The sequence below is a fragment of the Scyliorhinus torazame genome, chromosome 14 (assembly GCF_047496885.1).
Source record: "Scyliorhinus torazame isolate Kashiwa2021f chromosome 14, sScyTor2.1, whole genome shotgun sequence".
Taxonomy (NCBI): Eukaryota; Metazoa; Chordata; class Chondrichthyes; order Carcharhiniformes; family Scyliorhinidae; genus Scyliorhinus; species Scyliorhinus torazame.
In genome coordinates, this window is record NC_092720.1 from 122,452,469 (window position 1) to 122,479,921 (window position 27,453).

Here is a 27,453-nt window from a genome sequence, read left to right on the forward strand (position 1 = left end):
AAGTCAAGTAGTGAACAGTAAAGACTGTATTGAAATTTGTGTTTGCCCACATTGGCAAAACAGGGATTTTCAGATCCAGTCTGTTCCCATGTTCCAACTGTTCCAGTGGAATATCAGACAGAGGAAGTTGAAACACTCATTCAGCTGTATGCCTGGTAACATGGCACAATGCAGTTTCAGGTTAATGTGTTTAAGAAGTAAAAAGGCAGAGCTAGTTTGAGAGAAATAGAAAACCACACAACATGTATTTTCAGAATTTTATTCTAATTGGTACATTCTCTGAAAGAAACATGTCCTAGGTAGACTGAGCAGTATCTGAACCATACTTCCTATCCACATATTTGAGATGGAATATTTTGTTAAAGTAATTAATCTGGAATTCTTGACTTCACCAACTGACACTTTTATCGAATAACTAAGCTTGCACAGTTAATAAGGGAAATGCCTGGTTCAAAAGTAGCATCTGAATGGAATTAAACAAAGGACCCAACAGTAAGTATGTCAATCAGCATACCTGAAACATGGCTTTAGATTCCTAAACTTATGAGAGGAAAATTAAAGCTGTTTGAGTTCAGAGGGGAGAAAGTTTTCATTCCTAGTTAGCAAATGGTAGTAATGGTTTGCTCGCAGTGTAACATAAACAAAGAACTACAAGCCTTAGCTCATGATTTTACAATATATTTAAATCAATATTTTGGGTGCTTCCTTTCTGAACTAGTTAGCTTAATTGGTGATTACAGCTGAAAACGAGACTGTGGAGATGATTGCAACATGAAGTTGGTGGTCTTGAGTTTTTGACTGAGTTCTGGAGGATTTAAAGTGTGCTTGCTTCTATCATGGGGCTTCACTGGCATTTGGTGGATTGGGCTCAAATTAATTAAAACCAGAACCTGATCCAGAAGCTGGGCCAGAGCCAGAGCTGGAGCCTGATCCTGAACTGGAGCCAGAGCCAGAGCCAGAGCCAGAGCCAGAGCCAGAGGCAGAGCCAGAGCCAGAGCCAGAGCCAGAGCCAGAGCCAGAGCCAGAGCCCGACCCAGAAATAGAACCTGAGCCGGAGCTAGAACCCGAGTCGGAGCCAGAGCCGGAGCCAGAGCCAGAGCCATGGTCAGAACCAGAGCCAGAGCCAGAGCCATGGTCAGGACCAGAGCCAGAGCCATCATCTTCAGGATGTTTTGGGCTTTCAAACTCAAAATCAGGATTGTAATAATCAGAACCTTTCTCTCCAATGTTTGCAACACGTCCCCTGGAATTAACTGGATTACAGGAATCGGGATAAAGTAGAAAGCCACTGAATGTGCTGTCTGTATCCTGATTTGCGTATATACCATTGAAACTGGAATCCTTCACTTGTAACCATACCTTGTCCCCTGCATCAAGGTGCATTATTACAGTTTGGGAAGCTTGGTCCTTGCTAACTTTGTTAGCTGTTTTGATAATTAATTTACGGTTTTTGAATAACCCCATTTTAATAGGGTTTTCATCTATCGACAAATGATAACTGAATATATATGTTCCATTCACAGGGGCTGTGTAAACTCCAACTGAAGGATTGAAATGTCCTTGGATATTGTAGAAGACAACAGTGAATGGTATTGGAAAATATGGACTTGGTAAGCCTTCTTCAGCACTTCGACCAGCAGAAAATGCAGATTGGATAGTAGGAACACATGGGCCAGGAAGTCCTATCTCACCTTCTTTGCCCTGTTCACCTTTGTCTCCTTTCTCACCCTGATTTCCTTGCTCACCCATTGGCCCTAGATCTCCTTTGGCTCCCCGTGGTCCAGCAGCTCCAACACTTCCAAGTTCACCTTTTTCTCCATCCACACAGTCACAAATACCTTGTTCCCCTTGGTCACCTTTTGCTCCTTGAACTCCTTCGTTTCCATTCAGTCCACTGTTTCCTGGTTCACCTTTACTGCCAGGTTCCCCAACCAAGCCAGATGTACCCATTTCCCCCTTTGGACCACGGAGGCCAATATTGCCTTTCTGTCCTATATCTCCTTTTTGGCTATGGCAATTATCTAGGCATTGGCCAGGTGAGCCTTCACTTCCCTTAAGGCCTTGAAGTCCATCAGCACCTGGGATACCCCTTGGACCTAGAATCAAAGAATGGAAAGTTAGCAACTGAAGACATTCTATACATGTTCATATATTAATTTTGATTTATTCCTTTCTATAAATGTAACAAAGAGAAGAAAATTACTTTGTTGAGACTGTGGCGTAATTGAAATTAGGTAGATTCAAAACATTGTGATGACCAGTTTAGGAGGAGTGAACGGTGAACTCTTTTTGTCCCACTCCTCGGTTGGTTTTAACAGAGTTTGAATTTAAAACGGTGATATAGCCAATTCAATACATATATAATATATAAAAGTAAATTACTGTGGATGCTGGAATGCGAAACAAAAACAGAAAATACTGGACAATCGCAGCAGGTCTGACAGCATCTGTGATGAGAGAAGGGAGCTAACGTTTTGAGTCTGGATGACTCTTTTTCAAAGCTGGAGAGAACTGGAATTAGGGTCAGATTTATACAGATAGGAGGCATGGAGCGCTGGGGCTGGATAGCGGGCCAGCGATATGTGGAGATTGACAAAGATGTTGTGGACAGAAAAACAAAAGGAATGTAAATGGGGGTGATTAAGGCGAAGAAGGGAGCTGATAGTGGCACATAAAGAGATTAGAATGTGTTAATGGCAGAACAAAAATGGGTAGTGTGTCAAGGGACAACTAGGAACAGGGAACAGATGGTCCACATGGGGTGGGGGGAGAGGGGTAATGGTGAGAGAAAAACAGATCAACGGAAGAAATGAAAATAAATTGATAGAAATAAAAATGGGGTGAAGATGGAGGAGAGACTTCACAATCTAAAGTTGTTGAACTCAATGTTAAGTACGGAAATCTGTAATGTGGCCAATCGGAAGATGAGGTGCTGTTACTCCAGTTTACACTAGGCTTCACTAAAACATTACAGCAGGCCAAAGACAGACATGTGGATATGAGAGCAGGACGGTGAGATGAAATGACAAGCGACAGGAAGGTCTGGGTTCTGTATTTGAACGGACCTAAAGTGTTTGCAAAACGGTCACCCAGTTTAGTCTCTCCATTGTAGAGTAGACTACATTGGGAGAGCAAATGCAATAGACCAGATTGAAGAAGGTGCACATGAAGCGCTGTCTCATTTGAAAACAGTGTTTAGGCCCTGGGATGGTGAGCAGGGAGGGGGTAAAGTGGCAGGTTGTTTCTATATATATATATTGGCTGGAATTCTCCAACTTTCGGGATTCTCTTTTCCTGCTGGCAGCGCACCCTCACCCGCGGGTTTCCTAGTGACATGGTATGGCCTCAATGGGAAATCCCATCGACAAGTGGCAGGAGGATAGAATCTGATCAGGGCACTTTCCACAGTAGCTGCGGGTACTTAGGGCTCTCGCTGCAATAGTTATTCTGCCATTGCGGCTGGCTGATTTTCTTTTCTATTGAAGACAGTGGGGTTGAGTCAGAATTTCTTTTAAGAACCTTCGCTTTGCTGCAATGCAGAAGTCTTCTGGTGAATTTTCAAATCACAAACAGCTCAGCTTTGATGAAAGAGTTTCAGTGAAAAAGGGAGGGGGTAAGGCTTTTTCCCCTGTAGCAGTCTCTCTGACTGTTAGTTCAAATCCAGTATCTTTTTTATCCAAGAAATTGGACTTGTGACTTCCCTCTGGTTTCAATCTGGGCTTATCTTCGCCACTGTTCCAGAGAGCTCTGTAGACTCTGGACGTGATCTAATGGCCAAGTTGCGCCCTACCGGGAGTGTGGCGTGGCCATTAGATGCAGGGTGAAGCCCCCCGTGGGCTTCCCGGCAGCTACTATGCCTCGCGGGGTCTACTCAAGTCCTGCGAGGCAGTCGTACCACCAGAATCCCGCCCACAATGGGCGGACCAAGCTGCGCTCGCTTAAGTAGGCCTTAAACCTACTAAGGCCTACTCCACCCGGGATCTACTGGCCTCCCAGCATCTAACGGCCTCCCCAGGGAGTCCTCAGCCAGGCGCCTTTCAGTACTGGTTCAGGTAAATGTGGACCAGGTGGAAAAGGCACCCGGGAGGTCTCCCAAGCCATCGGAAGCCACTGTGTGGTCAGGGACAGGGTGGCCCCCCTGGCCCTCCCCCTTAAACATAGGCATTATGGCCCTGGCATCCGGTACTGCCAAGGTGCCATGTGGCACTGCCAAGCTGGCAGAAGCGCTGCCAGGGTGCCAGTGCAAGGGTACCTAGGTGCCATAGGGCTTCATGCCCATGAAAGGAGAGCAATATGAAGGGTGGGGAGTGCAAAGTAGGTAGGTATGGGCCTCTGGGAGGTGGGGGGGGTGACAGGTGGACGTCTTGGAAGGGGAGGACCTGTAAGGGGGCTTGGGCGGTGGGCCTGATGATGAGTGACCCCCAGGGATCCCATAGCAGATTGTCCTCCCATAGGAGGGATGGGGTGGGGGGGGGTGGTAAATGTCAACGTGCGTGGGGTTGACATTGCCCAAGGGTGGGAGGTGTGGGGGACCCACAGACTGACTTAGGGATCAGGGGACCCTTACTAAATGGCAGCACGATCCCTGAGTTCAGCTCCCCAATGCTGAAATTCTTTTTAAGGGTGCTATTTTGTGACCGTATTGTGCTTGAGCAAGAGCTCAACGCACCTTTAGATGCTGAGAGAGGCCTCTCTTGGGCTTCCCGGCAGCCTTCACACCTCCCGGAATCTAACAAGTCCGGCGAGGCATCAGAATCTGAACTATGGCCAAAAAGGGCGTGACCAAATGGTGCATGCTTAAGTAGGTTTTAAATTTACCAGCCTTGAGGGATCTACCAGCAGCAACTGGGCACCGTTCAGTACTGGCCCACACAAACATGGACCAGGTGGAATGGTACCCGGAAGGGGGGGGGGGGGGGGCGTATTCCAGGCCATTGGAGACTCCTGGGTGGTCAGAGCCAGTGCAGGTGGCTCCCTGACCCTTCCCTTGGAACGCAGGCAGCTTGGCACTCTCCAGCTGGCACTTGATACTGCCAGCCTGGCACTGCCAATCCGACAGGAACACTGCCAGGGTGTCAGTGCAAGGGTGGCCAGGTGCCAGGATGGCACTGCCAATGGTCCCCAGTGCTGAAAAAAATTCCAAATGTGGGCTAAACTGGTCAGAAATTCCCCAGGGCCCAAAAAAGTGTCTAAGTGTCCTTCGATAGTGGTGGGGTACTTGTCGGCAGAGCCGATGGGAAATCAAAGTAAAACCCGCCACAAGTGACACTATAAACATTTCCATTAGATCGCTGTATCTCCATAAAACAGGGAATGGCTTTTGCAAATGCAACATAGTAGCTGCCATAGATCAGAGTCTTTTTCTTAGCAAAAATTATCTTATAAAAAAGTTCAATATGTATATTTCCAGCATTATAAATTACTATTCTATATAACACATCTTCATAACAATATTTTCATCCAACTTCTGCCCAGGAACTTAAGTTTCAAAGGGGACAAGAAAGAATGAAGGAAACTGTTATGTACATCAGCACTTGTATAAAAATTGGCTAATCCTCCACTCATAATGTGGGCTTGTACTTGAAGGGATTATGGATCAGAAAAAAGGGGCTACCACATGGCTATACCTTCAATCTGTGTTATGGCCATTAGTCACTCTCTGCCTTTGTGCAACAAATATGCAGCAATAATTTCTGGCAGGGAATATGCCCCCCCCTTCCGGGTGCCATTCCACCTGGTCCATGTTTGTGTGGGCCAGTACTGAACTCCTATCATGACCTTAATGAAAAATCAGCAAGAACTGAGCAAAACATTGGATTCATTTAAACTGTCTCTCTGAGACTTTCACTGTAGTGATGGGAGAATGAGGAACACCAGTGGAAATTCTACCCAATCTCTAATCTCTTTGAATGCATTCCCATTTACTAACCACTCAGTTACACAGCTTGCTGTCAGTGTCATATATATTCAGTTCCAAGTGCCCCATTAAACAGATGTGTCTCAGCATTTTCTCACAACCCAGATAAGAAAGTCAAGCTAATGCTGACTGGGTCAACCTGTACTCAGATAATAGGCTGGTTTAACAGTAAGGAATTTGTTTCTCCCTTTATCTCCTGAAAATGTAGACTTTTCCTGAGTTCCACAGGGGCTGGCAGTCCTTCATAACCTTAGTCAAGTGGCCATTTTCCTGAGTATGATAAGAAAAAGAGTAAAATACAAGTGGGAATTTAACATTTCTATAGCTTACCTCTAAGACCGCGAAAGCCCCTACGTCCTCGAATCCCCTTGAGTCCCATCATGCCCCTGGGCCCTCGGCTACCTTTCTGTCCTGCAATTAGAAGCAAGCAAAATAAACTCAAATTGCACACAGCAAAATCTCAAAAGACCAGCCCAGAATCTGATGCTATGTTCCTTGATATATGTTATAAAGGCTTATTTAAGCCTTGTACACAGAATGATAGCTAAATGGGCTTTAAGAGTAAAGAACTCATTCATGGCTATTACTCTACCTTTACAGCGCCTCTACCAGAATTACAATATCGACTTATATTTGCAAGGAATCACTTATAAGAATTTTAAATCTAAAGTAATACTGGCTAGTGTGAATGGTATCATCCTGTGACACGGCTGAAATGGATTTACTTACTCAGGAAAAGAAAATAAAGCTCTTGGGGGTGAAATTGGTCTTTGGATAGAGCAAAACAGGTGATAACAAATCAGGAGCATGTTTTACACCCTGTCTTTCTTTTGACTTCAATTAAAAAAGTAAATTGGACAAGGGCTTATCCATCTTGCGCGCATGACAAAGACCATTTTCTCCCCCTTCATCTCAGGTTAACAGCTCCAGTGTGTAATACATTGATCAGCCGCCTTTTCATCCACTCCACTTGAATGAATGACCTTTGTAGCAGCACAGTGTAAAAAGGGCTGACGGCTTACCAGTTCCTCACCAAGTAGGCATTCTGGAAAAATGTCAGCAGGCTATTTGACTATGGACGCCACCCAAACCAAGCCTAATACTTTCCTCATCCACTTAACATGAGTAAACATTATCCACTAATGGTTCCTGAATAGCCATCATAAGTGGAAACCCAGCTAATTGCAGAAACCTAACTGAAATCAGCCAACTCAAGACATTCTGATCTATATAGGTTAGTACAAAAATTAATATTACTTTTGTCTACAAGATTTTTGTGGAAGAAATTTTGGTTCAACATTGTTCATTTCAGTTAGTCAGTTTGGGTTAACAAATACAAATGGTTACCGATAAGTATTAATTTTTGTTGGATTCATTGACTATGTAGTTCTTTAGTATCATATAATGAATATTCTGTGTATACAATTTATCGGTCATTCCATTGATGTCCCTTTACACATATGCAAAGGACTAAGCAAGGATAATAAAGACAAACCTTTTATCCCTCTAAAACCTCTTGGTCCGAGGTGTCCTACTGATCCCATTGTTCCTTTTATGCCAGGCAAGCCTGGTCTTCCTGCCACAAAATGTCAATACAGAAAAATATAATGTTGTCAGCTCAGAAAAGTCAAAATATACAGCTATTGCAAATTACAACACGCCCATTTCCTCTCATTACGAGAAATCCCAAGTCACTAAACCCTTTCACATTAATTTTCATTACATAAAAGCCCCCCCGCCAGCAGCGGGATCCTCCGTCTTGCCATCCGGGAAATCCAGCGGAGTGAGTGCACTGCCAATAGAAATCCAGTCCATTATGAAACTGATAATACATTTTCATTGTGCTACACTTATCAAAGGATATATGCTTGAAGAAATGCACATTATAATGTTTAATGAGGCTCACATGTTGCTCCTGCAACAGTTACTAGATGACTTTGTACACAATTTACACAATCAATAATCATTATGAAAGTGTGGGCTGGATTAAATTATGTTCTTTGATATTATTTACTGATTCGTAGTTTTGGAAGAAAAATTAGGACCTTAAACCTCTGGAACTGTTTTGTCTCTGTCAATGCTTAATCTATAGGCATTGACAAATTTTGCTAATTAACTTACATTAGGACTTCCGGTGGCGGCATGTAGGAGGAAGTCGCACATTGGGCGGCTTCTGCTCGAAGCTTGTTTTTTTAGAGCTTAATGCCCGGTCCCAGGGGCAATTTTTTGACAACCGAGAGCAGGAAGGCATAAAAAGGAAGAAGATGTTGAAAAACCAGAAGAAAACCGCCATGACGAAGGGAGGGAGTGAGGGTTTGCCGTTGAGTGAAAGGGCCAGCCCAGGAGCTGGATAGATGGCGGAGGTTGGGCTGTTGGGTGGGGCCGCACTGCTTACGGCAGAAAAGATGACCGAGGTGATGGCCTCGGAACTGGAGAAGCAGTTCGCAAAGCACATGGAGGTGATGAGGAAGGAGACGATGAAGGTGAAAGTGAAGGTCGACTGAGTACTTTGGCAATATGTTGGCGGAGTTGGTGGGGGAGGGAGCGGATCCCTCCCGGTAAGTAGACTGGGCCCATCGGTCATTGAGGCCTAAACCAAAGGCGAATGAGCCGCCAAGAGCAGTGATTGTTTGCTTTCACAGGTACCATGTGAAGGAGAAGGTCCTGAGTTGGGCGAAGCATAAACGGGAGGTGCAGTGGGCTGGAACTGGTGTACGTATTTACCAGGACTTAACTGTGGAACTGGCGAGGAGGCAGGCGGCTTTCGGAGGCTTTTATTTCGAGACAGCGGAGGCATTTGTGAAGACGGAAGGATGGATTGGGTGCATTTGTTTATTGTCATGTGTACCGAGGTACAGTGTGAAGTGTTTTTCTGCAAGCAGCTCAAACAGATCATTTCGTACATGAACATAAAGTAAAATAAAAATAAAATACATAAAAGGGCAACACAATGTAAATACATAGACACCGGTGTCATGCTATTTAAATCAGCATATCATGGTGCAATCAAACACACACTGATGGACATGCAGTAGGACCAACCAACACACACACAACATCACAGCCAATCACCAGTGAGAGCACACGCACTATAAAAACAGGGGACACTACAGTTCCTGCTCATTCCAGCAGCAGCCAGCTCAGAGCACCGAGCTCAGAGCCTGCCACTCAGACATTCACCATGTGCTGAGTGCCTCACCCAGATAGTAATAGGACAGGGTCCACAGATTAGCTGGTAATGCACGTACCCAAGTTAGCAGTGTGCTGTTATAGTTAAGTAGTAAATAAAATTGAGTTACACCATCTCCAGCTGTGTTGGATCGTTTGTACACCAGGACACCCAACACGACATGATACCAGAAGTGGACGCAAGCCAGCGCCTGTGAGACCTACCTGCAACGCATCAGCAATCCGCCGTCCTGCAGCATGGAGAACATCAACCTACCGCTGCTGCTCCGAATCGCTGGCAATCTCGGGGTCAATTGGAAACTGTACAAACAGCGCTTCAAACTATTCCTCGAGGCCACAGACAGGGAGAATGCATCGGACACCAGGAGGATTGCCCTTCTCTCCACGGCGGGGCAACACGCCATCCACATCTTTAACTCCCTTACATTTACGGACGGCGAGGATAAAACCAAATACAAGACGGTGCTCCTGAGGTTCGACGAACATTTCAGCATTGAAGTAAACGAGAGCTTTGAGAGCTACCTGTTCCAGCAGCGCCTACAAGGTAAGGACGAACCTTTCCAGTCTTACTTAACACATCTCCGCATCCTCGCGCAGTCCTGCGGCTATGGGACCATCTCTGACTCCATGATACGTGACCAGATAGTTTTCGGAGTCATGTCGGACACCCTGCGCCAGCAGCTCCTTCGGGTCAAGCAACTCACCCTGGCAACTACCATCGAGACCTGCGTCCTCCATGAGAATGCCACCAGCCGGTACTCACACATCCAGGCGGCCGAAACGGCGCGGCACGGGCCCCACGAGGCGGAGCGGGTCCAAGCGATCGAGTACCTCCCGGGCCGCGGCCTGGAGGAGGCCGGCCATTTCGCGCGCTTTCCGAGGACTCGCGTGCTTGTACAAGCCAAAAGAGGGGACGCTGACGCAGAGGAATGCGATGCGCACGCAAGACCGCACCGCGCATGCGCGGTGGCGCAACGAACGCACTGACGTCACAACATGCGGCAACTGTGGCTCCGCCCATTTAAAGCGGCAATATCCTGCCAAAGCGCGACAATGCCTACGCTGTGGCAGGTTGGGCCACTACGCTGCCTGCTGTCAAGCAGCTCACCCTGCCAACTCGTACCCGTTTAACCAGCCTCGCAGAAACGTTCGGGCAATTCAACCCACGTTCACCAAGTCCGATCCCGACGTCACACAGACCAATGACACTGAGGACAGGGAGCCCTTCCGCGTTGCTGTCATCAACAAGAACAAGCTGTCCCCGAGTCGAATGCACCAGCCGCTGTCAGTGCACAGCATTGATCTGGATGATGAGTGGTGTGCCACCCTGACGGTCAACCGATCCCAGATCAGATTCCACCTGGATACTGGTGCCTCCGCCAATCTCCTCACATGGTCAGCATTCCAGTCCCTGAAGGTTAAACCACCTATTCTGCCATCCAACTGTCAACTAGTTGACTATAATGGCAATGTCATCCCCGCCACAGGGTCGTGCCAGCTCAAAGTGACACACAAATCACGTAAAGCCACACTACCATTCAAAATCGTGGGCTCCTCAAAGGACTCTCTGCTAGGCGCACAGGCGTGCAAAATTCTCCACCTCGTTCGGCGTGTACACTCTCTCTCCAGAAGGCACGTCCAATTTCCCAGATGCAGACTTTAGGGTGCAGCTCAACTCAATCCTCACACACAACCAGGATGTTTTCGAGGGCATGAGCACACTGCCCTACACGTACAAAATCCGGCTTAAACAGGATGCCACCCCGGTAGTTCACGCACCTTGCAGGGTCCCAGCACCCCTCAAGGACCGCCTCAAGCAGCAGCTGCAGGACCTTCAGGACCAAGGAGTGCTTTCCCGGGTAACGGAGCCGACTCCATGGGTCAGCTCCATGGTGTGCGTCAAGAAGCCTTCCGGCGAGCTCCGGATCTATATAGACCCGAAAGACTTAAATCGCAACATAATGAGGGAACACTACCCCATACCCAAACGTGAGGAGATCACATGCGAGATGGCTCGGGCAAAAATATTCACCAAGCTTGATGCCTCAAAGGGCTTCTGGCAGATTCAATTGGATCAGTCCAGCAGGACGCTGTGCACTTTCAACACTCCATTTGGCAGATACTGCTACAATAGGATGCCATTTGGCATCATATCGGCCTCTGAAGTGTTCATGGAACAGATGATGGAGGGCATCGAAGGGGTGCGCGTCTATGTAGACGACGTCATTATTTGGTCCACCACACCGGAGGAGCACATCAGTCGCCTCCAGCGCATATTTAAACGGATACGGGACCAGGGCCTGTGTCTTAACCGAGCCAAATGCTCTTTTGGACAAACCGAGCTGAAGTTCCTGGGGGACCACATCTCCCAGTTGGGGGTGCGGCCAGATGCCGACAAGGTGGCAGCCATCATGGCCATGCAGAAGCCCACAGACAAGAAGGCGGTGCTACGCTTTCTCGGAATGGTCAACTTCCTAGGGAAGTTCATTCCCAACCTTGCTTCCCACACTACAGCTCTCCGGCACCTTGTCAGGAAGACAACTGAATTCCAGTGGCTTCCCACCCACCAGCGTGAATGGGAGGAGCTCAAGGTCAAGCTCACCACCGCCCCGGCGTTTTTCGATCCTGCAAAGGAGACGAAAATCTCGACTGACGCCAGCCAGTTCGGCATTGGGGCGGTCCTCCTGCAACGGGATGACTCCTCATCATGGGCTCCAGTCGCCTATGCGTCACGGGCCATGACCACCACAGAGCAGCGCTATGCGCAGATTGAAAAGGTGTGCCTAGGCCTGTTGACTGGCGTTGACAAGTTCCACGACTATGTGTATGGCCTTCCCCAGTTCACTGTGGAGACTGACCATCGCCCGCTGGTTGGCATCATTCAAAAGGACCTCGACGATATGACCCCTCGCCTCCAGCGCATTCTGCTCAAACTCCGGAGGTACGACTTTCAACTTGTCTACACCCCGGGTAAGGACCTCATCATGGCAGACGCTCAGTCCAGGGCAGTCAACACACTGTCCGACCCTGAGGGGTTGGTTTGCCAAGTCGACGCACATGTAGCCTTCACTTCTGCCAATCTGCCGGCCACTGGTGCACGCCTGGACCACATTCGACGTGAGACTGCGGCCGACCCCCTTCTGCAACGTGTGATGTGCCACATGACGGATGGGTGGCTCAAGGGACAATGCCCACAGTTTTACAACGTTTGGGACGACTTGGCAGTCATTGATGGTGTCCTCCTGAAGCTGGACCGCATCGTGATCCCACACAGCATGCACCGCCTTGTTTTAGAACAACTGCACGAAGGCCATCTCGACGTTGAGAAGTGTCAGCGGAGGGTCCGAGAGGCTGTGTACTGGCCGGGAATAAGTGAGGACATTGCTAACACTGTGCTCAATTGCCCCACCTGTCAGCAGTTTCAGCCGGCACAACCCCGTGAGACCCTTCAGTCCCATGAGTTGGTCACGTCCCCCTGGTCGAAGGTGGGCGTGGACCTATTCCATGCGCTCGGCGGGGACTACATCATCATCATCGACTACTTTTCCAGCTATCCAGAGGTCATAGGCCTGCACGACACCATGTCATCGGCTGTCATCCGGGCCTGCAAAGAGACCTTTGCTCGCCACGGCATTCCACTCACCGTGATGTCAGACAATGGCCCCTGCTTTGCGAGTCACGAATGGTCTTCCTTCGCCAGCTCATACAACTTAACACACGTGACGTCCAGTCCTCTGCATCCTCAGTCGAACGGCAAAGCAGAAAAGGGCGTCCATATCGTTAAAAGGCTCCTCTGCAAGGCTGCTGCTGCAGGATCTGACTTCTGCCTCGCCTTGCTGGCCTATCGCTCGGCCCCACTGTCCACGGGCCTATCGCCAGCCCAGCTACTTATGGGTCGCACCCTCAGGACCACTGTGCCATCCATTCACGTCCCAGACCTCGACTATGCTCCAGTACTTCGGCGGATGCAGCAACAGCGTGAGCAACAAAAGGCGATATGCCACAAGCACCCGTCTCGGCACCAGGCTAGTTCTTAGCTTATTAAAGCCTTCTTTATCGTTTTACTCTCTAAGCGTCGTTATTGAGGGTACAACAGTTGTTAATGCCTTATGAAGACTTCTGGTGACGGCGGGCGGGAGGCGGCCGCACAATGGAGGGCTCCCGGTCGGCAACGGCATTTTCGGGGCTTTAAGCCCGGTCCCAGGGTCCGCGGAGGCGGCAGAAGAAGGGAGAAGGCACGGAGGAGGCACAGTGGAGACACAGGAGGAAAAAAGGAACAAAGAAAAATGTCGAGGGTGAGCAAGAAAACAGCCAAAAAGAAAACAGCTGTAGGTCCGTCGGGGAGTGGAAAGGTCACCGCGGGGTCACCAGGAAAAATGGAGGCTGGAGCACCAGGGAAGGCCGCACTGCTTACGGCTGAAGAAATAACTAAGGTGATGGCAGCGGAATTTGAAAAGCAGTTGGCGCAGATTGCGAAATGCATGGAGACGGTGAGGAAGGAGATGAGGGAGGTTTTGAGTGTGCTGGTGGAGGAGGCGGTTTCCCCGGCGAGGACGGAGGTGGCGAGCGCAGTGGCGGAGGTGCGAGAGCAAGGGGAGGCGCTGAAGGAAGTGGAGGAGACGTTATTGCAGCACGGTGATCAACTTGCCTCGATGGGGAAAGAGATGCGGAAGGTGATGGGTACTAACAAGGATCTGCGAGGAAAAATGGAAGACCTGGAAAACAGATCCAGGCGACAGAATTTGAGGATTGTGGGGCTGCCCGAAGGAGTTGAAGGACCGAAGCCGACTGAGTACTTTGCCGCGATGCTGGCAAAATTATTGGGGGAGCGGGAGGATCCCTCCCGATATGAACTGGATCGGGCTCATCGGTCGTGGAGACCTATACCAAAGGCGAGTGAGCCACCAAGGGCAGTGACTCTGTGCTTCCGTAGGTACAGGGTGAAGGAGAAGGTCCTGAGCTGGGCCAAGCAGAAGCGGGTGGTGCAGTGCGCTGGAGCTGGTATACGTGTATACCAGGACTTTACGGTGGAGCTGGCAAGGAGGCGGGCTGCCTTCAACCGGGTGAAGAGGGCACTGTACATTAGCAAGGTGCGGTGCGGCATTGTATATCCAGCGAAGCTGAGGGTGACTTACAAGCTCAGGGACTTTTATTTTGGAACGGCTGAAGCAGCGGAGGAGTTTGCGAAAGCAGAAGGACTGTGGCAGAACTGACAAATTGAGGAATGGCCATGTGCCGATGTAACCTCATGACTGTATTTTCTTCTTTTTTGTATCACTGCGCGCGGGTATAGAGAATAAAGGAGCCAATGTGGTATATATTTGGACAAGGGAAGGGACGGGACTTTCACTCGAAATGAGAGTTCTTTGGGGTATAGGTGGATATGCGGGGATTGTGTGCTAAAAGGGGATCTTTGGGCTTTCCTAGGGCCGGGCAAGTGGGAAAGGGACCCGGGCGGGGGCCTCCACGCTGGCCGGTTTAAGCCGGCCAGTGAACGGGAGTGAGGTGGGGGGAGGGGCTGCGGCCATCGGAGCCTGGCAGAACAGGGTCCGAGTGCTCTAGCCGGGGTGGAAAGTTGGGGGGAAGGAACCAAGGTTGGGAGGAGGAGTTTTACAAGAGGCAGTGGACAGGAGGAGCTGGAGACCTGCGGTGGGGGGAAGAGTTGTGTAAGATTAAGGGTGACTACGGGTAATCCCTGATTCCTTTTTGCCATTTGTTTATGTAAACATTTCATAGAATTTACAGTGCAGAAGGAGGCCAATCGGCCCATCGAGTCTGCACCAGTTCTTGGAAAGAGCAACCTACTCAAGGTCCACACCTCCACCCTATCCCCATAACCCAGCAACCCCACCCAACACTATGGGCAATTTTGGACACTAAGGGCAATTTAGCATGGCCAATCCACCTCACCTGCACATCTTTGGACTGTGGGAGGAAACCGGAGCACCCGGAGGAAACCCACGCACACACGGGGAGGATGTGCAGACTCCGCACAGACAGTGACCCAAGCCAGAATCGAACCTGGGACCCTGGAGCTGTGAAGCAATTGTGCTATCCACAATACTACCGTGCTGCCCCAAACATGCGGGTTGAGGTTTGGGGGTTGGTGGGTAGATGGGATCGTTGTTATTATGGGGACTGACATATCTTGCTGATTATTGTTTATTGTTGATGGATGTAAATGTGGGAGAAAATGTGAAAAAGGAGAATTTAAAAAAAGTTTTTTAAAAAAGGCGATACATGATGCTCGGGCGACTGATCTTCCTGCCCTGGCGCCTGGAGATAATGTCCGCATACACCTTCTGGAGGGCGGCTGGTCGGCAACCGCTGAGGTTCTCCGACAGATAGCTCCCTGCTCGTTCTTGGTTCGTCTTCCTGATGGCTCTATTCACCGCCGCAATCGGCACGCCCTTCGTCTGGTTCCGCGCTCGCTACGTGATCCTGCACTGGTGCCACGCCCTCCTGTCGTCCCTGCAATGGACTTTGTTGACCTTCCGGACACCCTGCATCCTCCTCACTCGACCGTCGCCCGGCCCGTTCCTCAGCCGGTGGATCCTGACCCACCCTTGAGGCGGTCAACCCGAATTTGTCGCCCACCTGAGAGACTTAATTTATGAACCTTTTCATATTGGACTCACTGACTTGTTCTGACATACTGTTTTTGACTTTTTGCCATACTGTTTAAGATTTTGTTATTGTTTGTTAATGGCATTGATTTCGTTCTTGGTGTAACATAGTTAGTTTCTGCACCTGGCACCTTCCTGTGTATATAGTATAGCCACATGTACATATTGTTGTAAATATTGCACACACATGATTAGATGCACTCACCACACTTCTTTATTTATTATCATGTAGGCACATATTCTTTGCGAAAAGGGGGAATGTCATGATATTTAGATCAGCATATCATGGTGCAATCAAACACACACTGATGGACATGCAGTAGGACCAACCAACACACACACAACATCACAGCCAATCACCAGTGAGAGCACACGCACTATAAAAACAGGGGACACTACAGTTCCTGCTCATTCCAGCAGCAGCCAGCTCAGAGCACCGAGCTCAGAGCCTGCCACTCAGACATTCACTATGTGCTGAGTGCCTCACCCAGATAGTAATAGGACAGGGTCCACAGATTAGATGGTAATGCACGTACCCAAGTTAGCAGTGTGCTGTTATAGTTAAGTAGTAAATAAAATTGAGTTACACCATCTCCAACCGTGTTGGATCGTTTGTACACCAGGACACCCAACACGACAACCGGCATCAGGGCAGAAGTGAGGAATGAGAGTGAGGACTGGTCTTGAACAGAGGGGAGGGTAGTTGGGAGAGTATATAGTTCTATTTTTTACTTTGTGTTGTTGTATGGGTTAAATGGGGTAGAGTTGTTTTGGATAAGGTAAGAGAGGTGGGAGGTTCTGTCTTAGATTTTTGGAGCAATGGTTTTTCTGGGGTCTGTATGTTTGCACTGGATTTGTTTGTTTGAGGGGAGTATGCTTTTTCTTGTTGTTTTCCTGGGACCGGGTGGGGGACGGGACGCGAGGCCTGGGCAGAGCCCACGCACTAGCAAGCTTAAGTCAGCTAATGAAAGGAGGTGTGGTGGGGGGAGGGGCTGCAGACATTGGAGCCTGGTGAGCAGGTTTCGATGGGCTTAGGAGGTGTGAAAAGTGTGGGGGGGATCGGTACTGGGTGAGGTGTTTTTGAGAGGAAGTGGGTGGGGGGATTCTGGGGAGGGCTCGATGGTAACAATGTGGATCAGGTCCAATGGGCATGGCCCGGAGTTATGATGATGGTGGATAGGAGAGGAGAGAGAACCCCGGTTGGGTTAGTTATGTGGAACGTGAGCGGGTTGGGAGGCCAGTGAAGAGGTTGAGGGTGTTCGCACACTAAAAGTTTAAAGGCCGATGTGGCTATGTCACAGGATATCATTTGAGGGTGAAAGATTAGGTGAGGTTCAGGAAGGGCTGGGTAAGCTAAGTGCTTAATTCGGGGTTTGACAGCAAACCAGTCGGGGGGTGGAGTGGTTTGGTCAGTAAGAGTGAGGTTTCAGGTGGAGAAGGTGGTGTTGAACCAGGCGGGTAGATATGTGATAGTAACAGGGGCATTGGAAGGGAGGTTGGTAGCATTGGCAAGTGTGTATGGCCTTAATTGGGATGATGTTGGGTTTGTGAGGAAGGTATGTGGGGTCATTCCAGACTTGGTTTTGTATGAGCTGATAGTGGATTGGAACTGGAACTTTGTGCAGGAACCAAGGCTGGACAGGTTGCAGCCGTGCCCTCTTGCACTGCCGGGGGGAGCGGGGGGGCGGAGGGGGGGGGGGGGGGGCTGGCAAAACCATTGACTGGGCTTATGGAGGAAATGGGAGGAGTGGACCCGTGGAGGATCTTGCACCCGAGGGAGCAGGAGTATTCGTTTTTCTCCTCAGTCCACAAGGTTTATTCGAGGATAGATATTTTGGGGAAAAAGGGAACTTGCTGTTGGCTGGGGTTAAGGGATCAGATAGCAATTTTGGATCATGTGCTGCATTGTGTGGACATGGCCGTGGTGGAGATTGGACGTGGGGTTGCTGGGGGAACCAAAGTTTTTGAGAAAAGATCGGGAGGGTAATTGAGGAGTACATGGGTTTTAACTGCACGGGGAGGTATCGCAGGCGGTGGTATGGGAGGCTCTGAAGGTGGGGGTGAGGGGCTGGTGATATTGTTTAAGGCTGGATAAAGAGCAGAGGGTGGAGCAGCAAAGATTGATAAATGAGATGTTGGAGGTGGACAGGGGAATGCAGATTTAGCACTTTTAGATAGAAGGAGGGAGCTACAGGCTAGATTTAATTGGTTGTCCACAGGTAAGGCGGTGCGCTAATTGAGGCGGGCGAGGGGAGCAGTTTATGAGTATAGGGAGAAGGCATGATGGCAGGCCAACTTTGGAACGAGACGGCGGCGAGGGAAATTGTCCAAGTGCGGGATAGGACGGGGAAATTAGTGGTGGCCCCAGACCAGATCAACAGGGTGTTTGAGGAGTTCTATGAAAATTTGTGTAGGTCGAAGCCACCAGGAGAGGACCGGGGGTGCGGGAATTCCTGGATGGTCTGGAGTACCCGAGGTTGGGGGAGGAAGCAAGGGTCACATTGGAGGGGTTGGTAGGGGAACAGGAGATAAAGGAGGCAACTGGGAGGATGCAGTAGGGAAGGTGGCAGGACCAGATGGGTTTGCAGTGTAATTTAGGGACAAGTTGGCGCCGCTGATGGTGATATTTTTGAGGAGGCGATAAGGAAGGGGGTGCACCCACAGACTTTGGAGCAGGTCACAATTTCCTTGTTGCTGAAGAAGGATAAAGATCCAACAAAGTGTGGGTCATACAGGCCTATATCACTACTGAATGTGGATGCGAAGATACTGACGAAGGTTCTGCCATTCCACAGGGCGGTAACCCACTTTAGATATCAGGGGGTGCAGGTGGTATGGGAGTGGTGGGCTCCGTAGGCAGGTCGGGAGCAGGCGATTAAAATGAATGTGCTGCTGCGTTTTTGGTTTGCATTTCACTGCCTGCCGATCTTTTTGCCAAAGGCATTTTGGAAGGATGTGGATAAGTTGACCATCTCGTTTATTTGGGGGGAAGGTAGCCAGGGTCAGGAAGGTAGTTCCGCAGAGAGGACAGCAGGCAGGGCAGTTGGGCCTCCCGCATTTATTGTATTATTATTGAGTGGCGAATGCCAAAAAGGTGGAGTTGGGTTGGAGGAAGGAGGCTGTGGGGGGGTAAGAGGGTGGTATCGGCGATATATGGGAGGATTTTGGGCGATGATAAGGTATCCTTGGAGGGGATTAAAGCCAAATGGGAGGAAGAGTTGGGGGAGGTTATGGAGGGCGGTCTGAGGGGCGGCATGGGGCGCAGTGGTTAGCACTGGGACTATGGCGCTGAGGACCCAGGTTCGAATCCCAGCCCAAAGATGTTCAGGTTTGGTGGATTGGCCACGCTAAATTGCCCCTTAATTGGAAAATAAAATAATTGGATACTCTAAATTTATATTTTAAAAAATGGAGGACAGTATGTGGTGTGAGATGTTCCAGAGGGTAAACACCTCAACCTTGTGCGCGAGGCTGGTGCTGATACAGCTCACAAGGGCGAGGATGAGGCGACTCTATGTTTCCCGCGCACGCGCAGTGGGGATGTATGTGAGCGCTGTGGGAGAAGCTCCATAAACCATGTTCATATGGTTTAGTCCTGCCCGAAGCTGGAGGTGTATTGGAGGGAGGTTTTTAAGGTCATCTCGGGGGTGGTATATATGAGTTTGGAGCCAGGACCTCTAGAAGCCATTTTCGGGGTGACGGACCTGCCCGGGCTGCAGGTGTTTTAGCCTTCACCTCGCTGATTGCCCTGAGGCGGGTCCTGTTGGGGTGGAGGTCAGCTTCTCCCTGTGCCTCGACTTGGCGGGGGGGGGAACCTGCTGGAATTTTTGACGCTCGAGAAGGTGAAGTTTGAGCTGAGGGGAAGGATGGAAAGGTTCTACAATTCATGGGCATTATTTATCATGCACTTTCAAGAATTGGATGGCATCAAACATTAGGGGGGGCTATTGGGTTGAGCACAGCGTTTATGGGATGACCGTTAATTCTCTTTTGGTCTTTTTGTTTTGTTGGATTTGGAATGTATGGATGATGTTTGGGCTTGTATGATGAAAGGGATGCTGTTTTGGGGATTGATACTGTATTTGTTATATTTGGTTATTTTCTGTTGTGTATTTGATGAAAATGTGGAAAATGAGGAGAATTAAAAATAAGTTTGAAAAAAAAATTAACTTTTATCATCTAACCACTCGAAGGAACAGGTTAATTTTTACAGCGAATGGCTCAGATTTCCAGGAATAATAATCTTTATAAAGACTGATTCTGTTTTATATTGGCTGGTTCTATTTTATCCGGATTAGTGGGGCAAAATTCTCCCCCAACGGCGCGATGTCCGCCGACTGGCGCCAAAAACGGCGCAAATCAGACGGGCATCGCGCCGGCCCAAAGGTGCGGAAAGCTCCGCATCTTTGGGGGCCGAGCCCCAACATTGAGGGGCTAGGCCGGCGCCGGAGGGATTTCCGCCCCGCCAGCTGGCGGAAATGGCGTTTGGTGCCCCGCCAGCTGGCGTGGAAATGCGGCACATGCGCAGGAGCGTCTGCGGGCGCCGACAGTTTCCCGCGCACGCGCAGTGGGGAGAGTCTCTTCCGCCTCCGCCATGGTGGAGGCCGTGGCGGAGGCGGAAGGGAAAGAGTGCCCCCACGGCACAGGCCCGCCCGCGTTTCGGTGGGCCCCGATCGCGGGCCAGGCCACCCTGGGGGCACCCCCCCGGGGTCAGATCGCCCCGCGCCCCCCCAGGACCCCGGAGCCCGCCCATGCCGCCTGGTCCCGCCGGTAAATACCAGCTTTGATTTACGCCGGCGGGACAGGCAATTTCTGGGCGGGACTTCGGCCCATCCGGGCAGGAGAATTGAGCGGGGGGTCCCGCCAACCGGCGCAGCCCGATCCCCGCCCCCGCCCAATCTCCGGTACCGGAGACTTCGGCGGGGGCGGGATTCACGGCGGCCAACGGCCATTCTCCGACCCGGCGGGGTTTTATAGGAAGAGCATCACCTTTACAGGGATAGGTTCAGTTAGGTAGATTCAGGGGTCAGTTAGCTTAGGTGGCTGGAGGCCTGGCTTGTGATAGCAGTACTAATAGAGTGGGTTCAATTCCTGTACCAGCTGAGGTTACTCATGCAGGCCCCTTGCCTGAGATGTGGTGACCCTCAGGTTAAATCACCACCAGTCAGCTCTCAAAGAGGAGAGCAGCCTACAGTCCTCTGGGACTGCGACAGCATGTTTTTAAGGTTCAGTTTTATATGGATTGGTTCATTTTAAAAGGGAGTTTTACAGAATCAGTTTGATTTTATAGCTACCTGTATTAGTTCAGTTTTATTGGGTTTTCTCCACCTTTACACAATGCAGTTCAGTTTTACAGGGCTTCTTTAGTTTTATAGGCTCATAAATAATAAAGAGCTTCTTCCAAAAGTGCTCAAGGAAGGCATTTGTTATCAAATAACTTGCAGGTCTAAACAAGAATTTCTACAAATGTACCTGGTGGTCCTGAGTTTCCTCTGTCCCCTTTAGGACCCAGGTCTCCTTTCGGCCCTCGGCAGTGCATGCAGACACAATATGATGGGACCATATCTGTGCTAAAAGGATACTCTTGGTCTGGAAGGGGACACATGTTATACTCAACAAGTGGATCAGCAAGTCCACGGCTTGATGGTTTCGCAGTTTCATTTTGAGGGGTACCTTCTGCAATCGTTAGCAGAGCCAGCACTGTGATTACATTCAGCATTCTTTCTCACACTCCAAAACCTGTGGAGGAGATAACATTCAAAATTAAACTTATTTATGCAACAAGTGACTGAGTGTCAATCCACATCAAGTTATAATTGACATGGCATAGACTGTATCCCAGTAAACATTGTACTGCTTGCCAGACAACATAACACCTCTTACTGCGAGGGGGGGGAAGTGAAAATGGCTCATTCCTCTATTGCTTACTCAGTATTCTCAATATACCAACTTCCATCCATCCAGGAACTATAAGCCACTCAATAGAATAATTTAAATTAAAAAATTTAGAGTGCCGACATTCTTTTACATAATGCCTTATCATAACTCTCAGAAGCATCCCCTGCAATAGTGACTTTTGAAATGCAATTACTGTTTTTTGTAGGCAAATGCAGCATAACACCAGGTTCTAGAAACTGCAAATTAGATAAATGACCAGTTGATTAGAGTTTGGCGATACATCAATATAGGGCTTCTGCCTGAAGGAAGATGCCTCTGTAACACTCCTCAGTATCAGAATGAAGAAGCAACCAGGATTATGCCCTAGAGTAGCATGTGAGCCCATAAGCTTCGTAGGAATTCCATCAATGGAAATAAGAAAGAGTTAGAGAACAAAGATGGCAAAGAGCTGCCTAATTGCCTTCCATCATGCCCAATCTTGTATATCCCACAGGTGGGGGAAAACAAACTTAACAACCCACGGAAGGGAAGCATATGTGTTTAATTCATTCAATAGTAACATTTCTCTATTGTTCTTTCACTAATATCAGAGGAAGAATTACCAAGCTGACAATACATAACAGAATGCAATTCCAATGCTGCTACTAATAAAGAGCAGAACAAACCTTGCATTGAGTTTAAATTTGCTTTCAGGGGAATTTAAGATCTCCTGTTAAGTTCGCCTTGTGGATTCTTCAGCTTGAGTTTGTTTTCAGTAGAATAGAAAATCTGCTCAATTATTGGCTACACTCATTTTTAAAACATTTTTGAAATTCTCTCTGATTTTCTCTCCCAAGGTGCTGATTCTTCCAAATGCACCAGTCAGCTTCTGGTACATCATCCAAGTGTCCAGTACCAATGTGAAGACATAGATAGTAAATGTCATCAGCTTATTCACTGTAGAGGCCTTATGGCTCATGCCATTTCAGTCCAGCTGGTGACATCTTTGCCCATTTGGAAAAATCCCGGTCCAGTGGGTAACATCTTCATCCATTTGGTCAAATCTTGGTTCAGAGGTGATATCTTGATCCAACAGCTCTCAGTCCAGCTGGTGATATCTTGGTCCAGCTGGTAAAATCCTGGTACAGCTGATGCCATTCCAGTTGCTTTTGCTAATCAAATGATCTTTATTCTTTATATATAGATGTTTAATTTTTTTTAAATGACAGAAATAGAACTTATACACTGGATTTTAAAGTTATCCTCAGTGTGTTAACTGCTTTTTTCAAGCCCAGATAGCAATATGATTTCTTTAAAGGCTCTTATTGGTCTTTATAAATAGTGAGACTTTACTAGCTGTTCACTAGTTCAGTAATAGTTACCACATTAAAATTTTGAGGTTAGCGATTAGTGGCAAAGTATCTGTTATTTTAATTAATTTTATAATTGTGGCTGAGGATAATTGCATGACACAAAATTTCACATCTAACAGTTTTTTTGTTGACTGTCCCAAAAAAAAATCACTGATGTGTGATAATTCTGGGCAGGGAGTCAATAATTTGCAAGCACTTTAACAGTAGTGTCAGCAATTCACAAACACTGTCAAAATATCCTAAAGGGTTTGATTTGAAGTTTAACCAAGTAGTATTCGGTATCATTGATGCCAACACAGGTTTCACTGCATACTCCAACAAACTTTTATAAGCTCAGTGTGCTTCTGATACACCAAGTAACCATCACAAGTATTTTCAGTGAATCAACCCCAAATACTGTCACATAAATGTGAAGTTTCCAAAGTTTCAGTACATGAAACAGGAAAGAATAATTACTAAGTTCTGAAATACAATATAAATCATGATGCAGGAATTATATAAAGCAACATATTAATGTGCAGATATTGATACAAATTAATTAAATTCCATGTCAATATAGCTTTGTTGAGATATATGTTTACTGCTGTATAATCGTACCTAACATGTCAGCAGCAGCATGAAGAATGCAACACAACTTTTAAATTCAACATTCCTCATTCTGTAGATGTGTTTTTAATCTGAAGCATCCTCACCTGTTGTGGTGCAGATCCACTGAACTTGAAGTTTCTGTTGGATCTAAGATAACGGTTTGTACAGTGCTTGGTTTTATAGACCCTTTCTCCCAAGTGAACATCACAAATTAGTTATTGTTTCCAAGTACATTATTCAGCATGACCTAGATATGACAATAAGATAGAATAAGGGTATTTTTTGGATCTTTATTTGAGGAAATAAGATAATGCTTTATAATCATATTGGGTTCATATTTCAACTAATACTCCATATTATTTTGCCTGAAGCTGAAGAATATATTGTGACAAATAAAACATCTGATATGGTCATTTGTTCTTATTGGTAAATACACAGGGGGTTAGATTACTGGCTATTAAGCTTTGCACAAACCACTTTCTAGTCATGGACCTATAAAATGCAATTTGCCTACAGGGGATCCTCTCACCCACTTTTTGCAATACAACTATTGATTTGGTCACAGACAGATGTAGCACGGGAGCTGCCTTATGCAAGATCCCGTTAAATACATGCACAAAATGTTATTACATTTTATCTAATTTCCTCCATGAAATGACTCCCCACTGTCATAACATGAATACAACTCTGAATGAATGGATGGTAACCTCACATTAGAGGAATTTGTCACACAACACTGTGCTGGGGTATCAGTGTTTGCAGGACAGTAGTCTACTTTTGGGGACAACCTCACACAAACAGTGGTACTTACAGCAATTGCACTACAGTCACAGGGATTTACCAAGAGGAAAAATATGAGAACAGCTTCATGAAAAGGACCATTGGTTTATTTATCACTTTTCTGCAAATCCATCTGTACCTGCTTAATATGTAATAGGCATAGACATCTTGTTAACGAACAGGCAGATTGAGTTTAAAAACAGAGAATGCTGGAAATGTTCAGAATGCTCTATCACAGCATCTGTGGAGCGTTAAACTGACATTTCCAGTCAGTGATTCTTCATGAGAAATGGGAGCAATTCCTTCCTATCTCAACTCTACCTTTTCACCTCTTGGACAATGTCTTCCCAGCTACATCTGTGAGCCTTCCGTCATTTTTAGTTTCCAGTTTTGATGGGAAACAATTTTCTGTTCACCTTCGATGTCCAATTTTTCTACGCCTCCATCCCCCAACAGGATTATCTGAGGGCTCTCCACTTCGTCCTTGAATGGAAGCCCAACCAGTCCCCATCTACCACCATCCTCCTATGCCAGGCTGAACTGGTTCTCATATTTAATAACTTCTATTTTAATTTCACCCACTTCCTCCAAATAAAAGATATTGTTTTAGAAATCCCTATGGTTCCGAGCTATGTCTGCCTTTTCGAGAGATATGTGGAGTACTCTTTGTTCCCATCCTATTCAGGTCCTTTCCCTTAAGTTTTTTTCCAGTAGATTGATGGCTTTGTGCTGTTTCCGGTTTCATCCTGAACTGGAAAATGTCATCAATTTTACTTCCAATCTCTGCTCTTCCCTTGCCTTCACACGGTCCAAACCTGAATCAACCCTTCCCTTTCTCAACTATTTCTGGGAGTAGGCTCTCGACGAATGGTCAGTGTAAGCCTATTGAGTCTCACAGTTACTTCTGAGTTCACTTTCACACACCCTAATTCTTGGAAGGACACTATTCCTTCCTCCTAATTTCTCCATTTCTGCTGCATCTGTTTTGTTGATGCAACTTTCCATTCCAGCACTTCCAATGTTTTCCTTTTGCAGATCCAAGGATTCCTCCGCATCACAGTTAACAGGGTCCTCAACCATGTCCGTTCCATTTCCTATACATCTGCTCACATCTTTTATATCTCCCAGAATCACGAGGATGTCCTGCTCTAATTTTTCCCCACAAGCCTCTACATTCAGTGGATCCTCCAGCATTTTCTCCGGCGTGATACCATCACCAAACTCAGCTCCTGACTTCATTACAACCTTGGTTCAAACATGGACAAAGGAGCTGAAAGCCAGAGGTGAGGTGAGAATGACTGCCCTTGCCATCAAGGCAGCATTTGACCGAGTACGGCATCAAGGAGCCCTAGCTAAACTGGAGTCAATGGGAATCAGGAGGAAAACTCTCCATTGGTGGTAGTCACACCTGGCACAAAGGAAGATCTTAGTGGTGGTTGGAGGTCAATTATCTCTGCTCCAAGATATCACTGCAGGAGTTCCTCAGGGGAGTGTCCAAGGCCCAACCATCTTCAGCTGCTTCATCAATGATCTCCATTCCATCATTAGGTCAGAAGTGGGGATGTTTGCGGATGACTGCACAATGTTCAGCATAATTCGTGACTCCTCAGATAATGAAACAGTCCATGTCAAAATGCAGCAAGACCTGGCCAATATCCAGGCTTTGGCTAACAAGTGATAAGTTACTTTCGCGCCACACAAATGCCAGGCAATGACCATCTCCTGCAAGAGAGGATCGAACCAATACCCCCATGACATTCAATGGCATTACCATCACTCAATCCCTCACAATCAACATCCTGGGGGGTTACCATTGGTCATAGAATCCAGTGCAGAAGGAGGCTATTTGGCCCATTGAGTCTGCACCCTACTCAAGCCCACGCCTCCACCCAACCCCGTGAGCCAGTAACCCCACCTAACCTTTTTGGACACTAAGGGCAATTTATCATGGCCAATCCACCTAACCTGCAAATCTTTGGACTGTGGGAGGAAACCGGAGCATCCAGAAGAAACCCACGCAGGCACGGGGAGAACGTGCAGACTCCGCACAGATAGTGACCCAAGCCGGGAATCGAACCTGGGACCCTGGAGCTGTGAAGCAACTGTGCTAACCACTGTGATACCGTGCTGCCAATTGATCAGAAACTGAACTGGACTAGCCATATTAATACTGTGGCTACCAGGGCAGGTCAAAGGCTAGGAATCCTACGGCGAGTAACTCGCCTCCTGACCCCCCAAAGCCTGTCCACCATCTACAAGGCACATGTAAGGAGTGTAATGGAATACTCTCCACTTCCCTGGTGAGTGCTGCTCCAACAACACTCAAGATGCGCGACACCATCCAGGACAAAGAAACCCACTTGATTGCTCCCCCTTCCACAAATATTCAAACCCTCGACCACTGACGAACAGTGATAGCCATGTGTACTATTTACAAGATGCACTGCAGTAACTCACCAAGGTTCCTTAGACAACACCTTCCAAACCTACGACCACTACCATCTAAAAGGACAAGAGCAGCAGATACCTGGGATGCCCACCACCTGGAGGTTCCCCTCCAAGTCACTCACCACCCTGAATTGGAAATATATCGCCATTCCTTCACTGTCGCTGGAACTCCCTCCCTAACAGCACAGTGGGTGTACCTACACCTCAAGGACAGTAGCGGTTCAAGGAGGCAACTCACCACCACCTGCTGAAGGGCAACTAGGGATGGGCAATAAATGCTGGCCTAACCAGCGACGGCCATCCCGTAAATGAATTAAAAACAAAACATCCTTTCCTCTACTTTCAGACTTTTGAATGTCCTTTCCCTCTACGACATTCCTGTCCACATTTTCAGTCGCTCCCCTTCACCCCTCCCATTTCAAGGCACATTCTCATACAAACACATGAATTGCATTACTTGCTCTTTTTTAAACTCCTTTCTCAACGTCCAAAGCTCCAAATAATCCTTTCAAATCAAACAGCAATTTTCCGGTGCGGCATTTAGCTCAGTATTTTTTATTAATTGCTCACGATGTAGTCTCCTCTATGTTGGGGAGACTAAATGCAGATTGGCTGACCAAGTTGCACAACATCTCTGTTTAATCTGCAAGCATGA

At 47.8% G+C, this 27,453-nt stretch overlaps 1 protein-coding gene across 2 annotated transcripts; it reads right to left on the reverse strand.

Annotated features, from left to right (window-relative positions):
- Nucleotides 1-245: 245 nt before the first annotated feature.
- On the reverse strand, nucleotides 246-27,346 carry LOC140389352 (uncharacterized). 2 transcript variants are annotated; one of them, XM_072473517.1, is made up of 6 exons: nucleotides 27,256-27,346; nucleotides 23,675-23,817; nucleotides 21,205-21,471; nucleotides 7,413-7,493; nucleotides 6,248-6,328; nucleotides 246-2,096 (listed from the first exon to the last, which is right to left on the reverse strand). In XM_072473517.1, the coding sequence occupies exons 3-6, from the start codon at nucleotides 21,449-21,451 to the stop codon at nucleotides 874-876; spliced, it is 1,632 nt and encodes a 543-aa protein (XP_072329618.1). In that variant the 5' UTR covers nucleotides 21,452-21,471; nucleotides 23,675-23,817; nucleotides 27,256-27,346; the 3' UTR covers nucleotides 246-873. The 2 variants fall into 2 exon arrangements, with proteins under 2 accessions (XP_072329618.1, XP_072329619.1); XM_072473518.1 differs by lacking the exon at nucleotides 23,675-23,817.
- Between the last annotated feature and the right edge of the window lie 107 nt (nucleotides 27,347-27,453).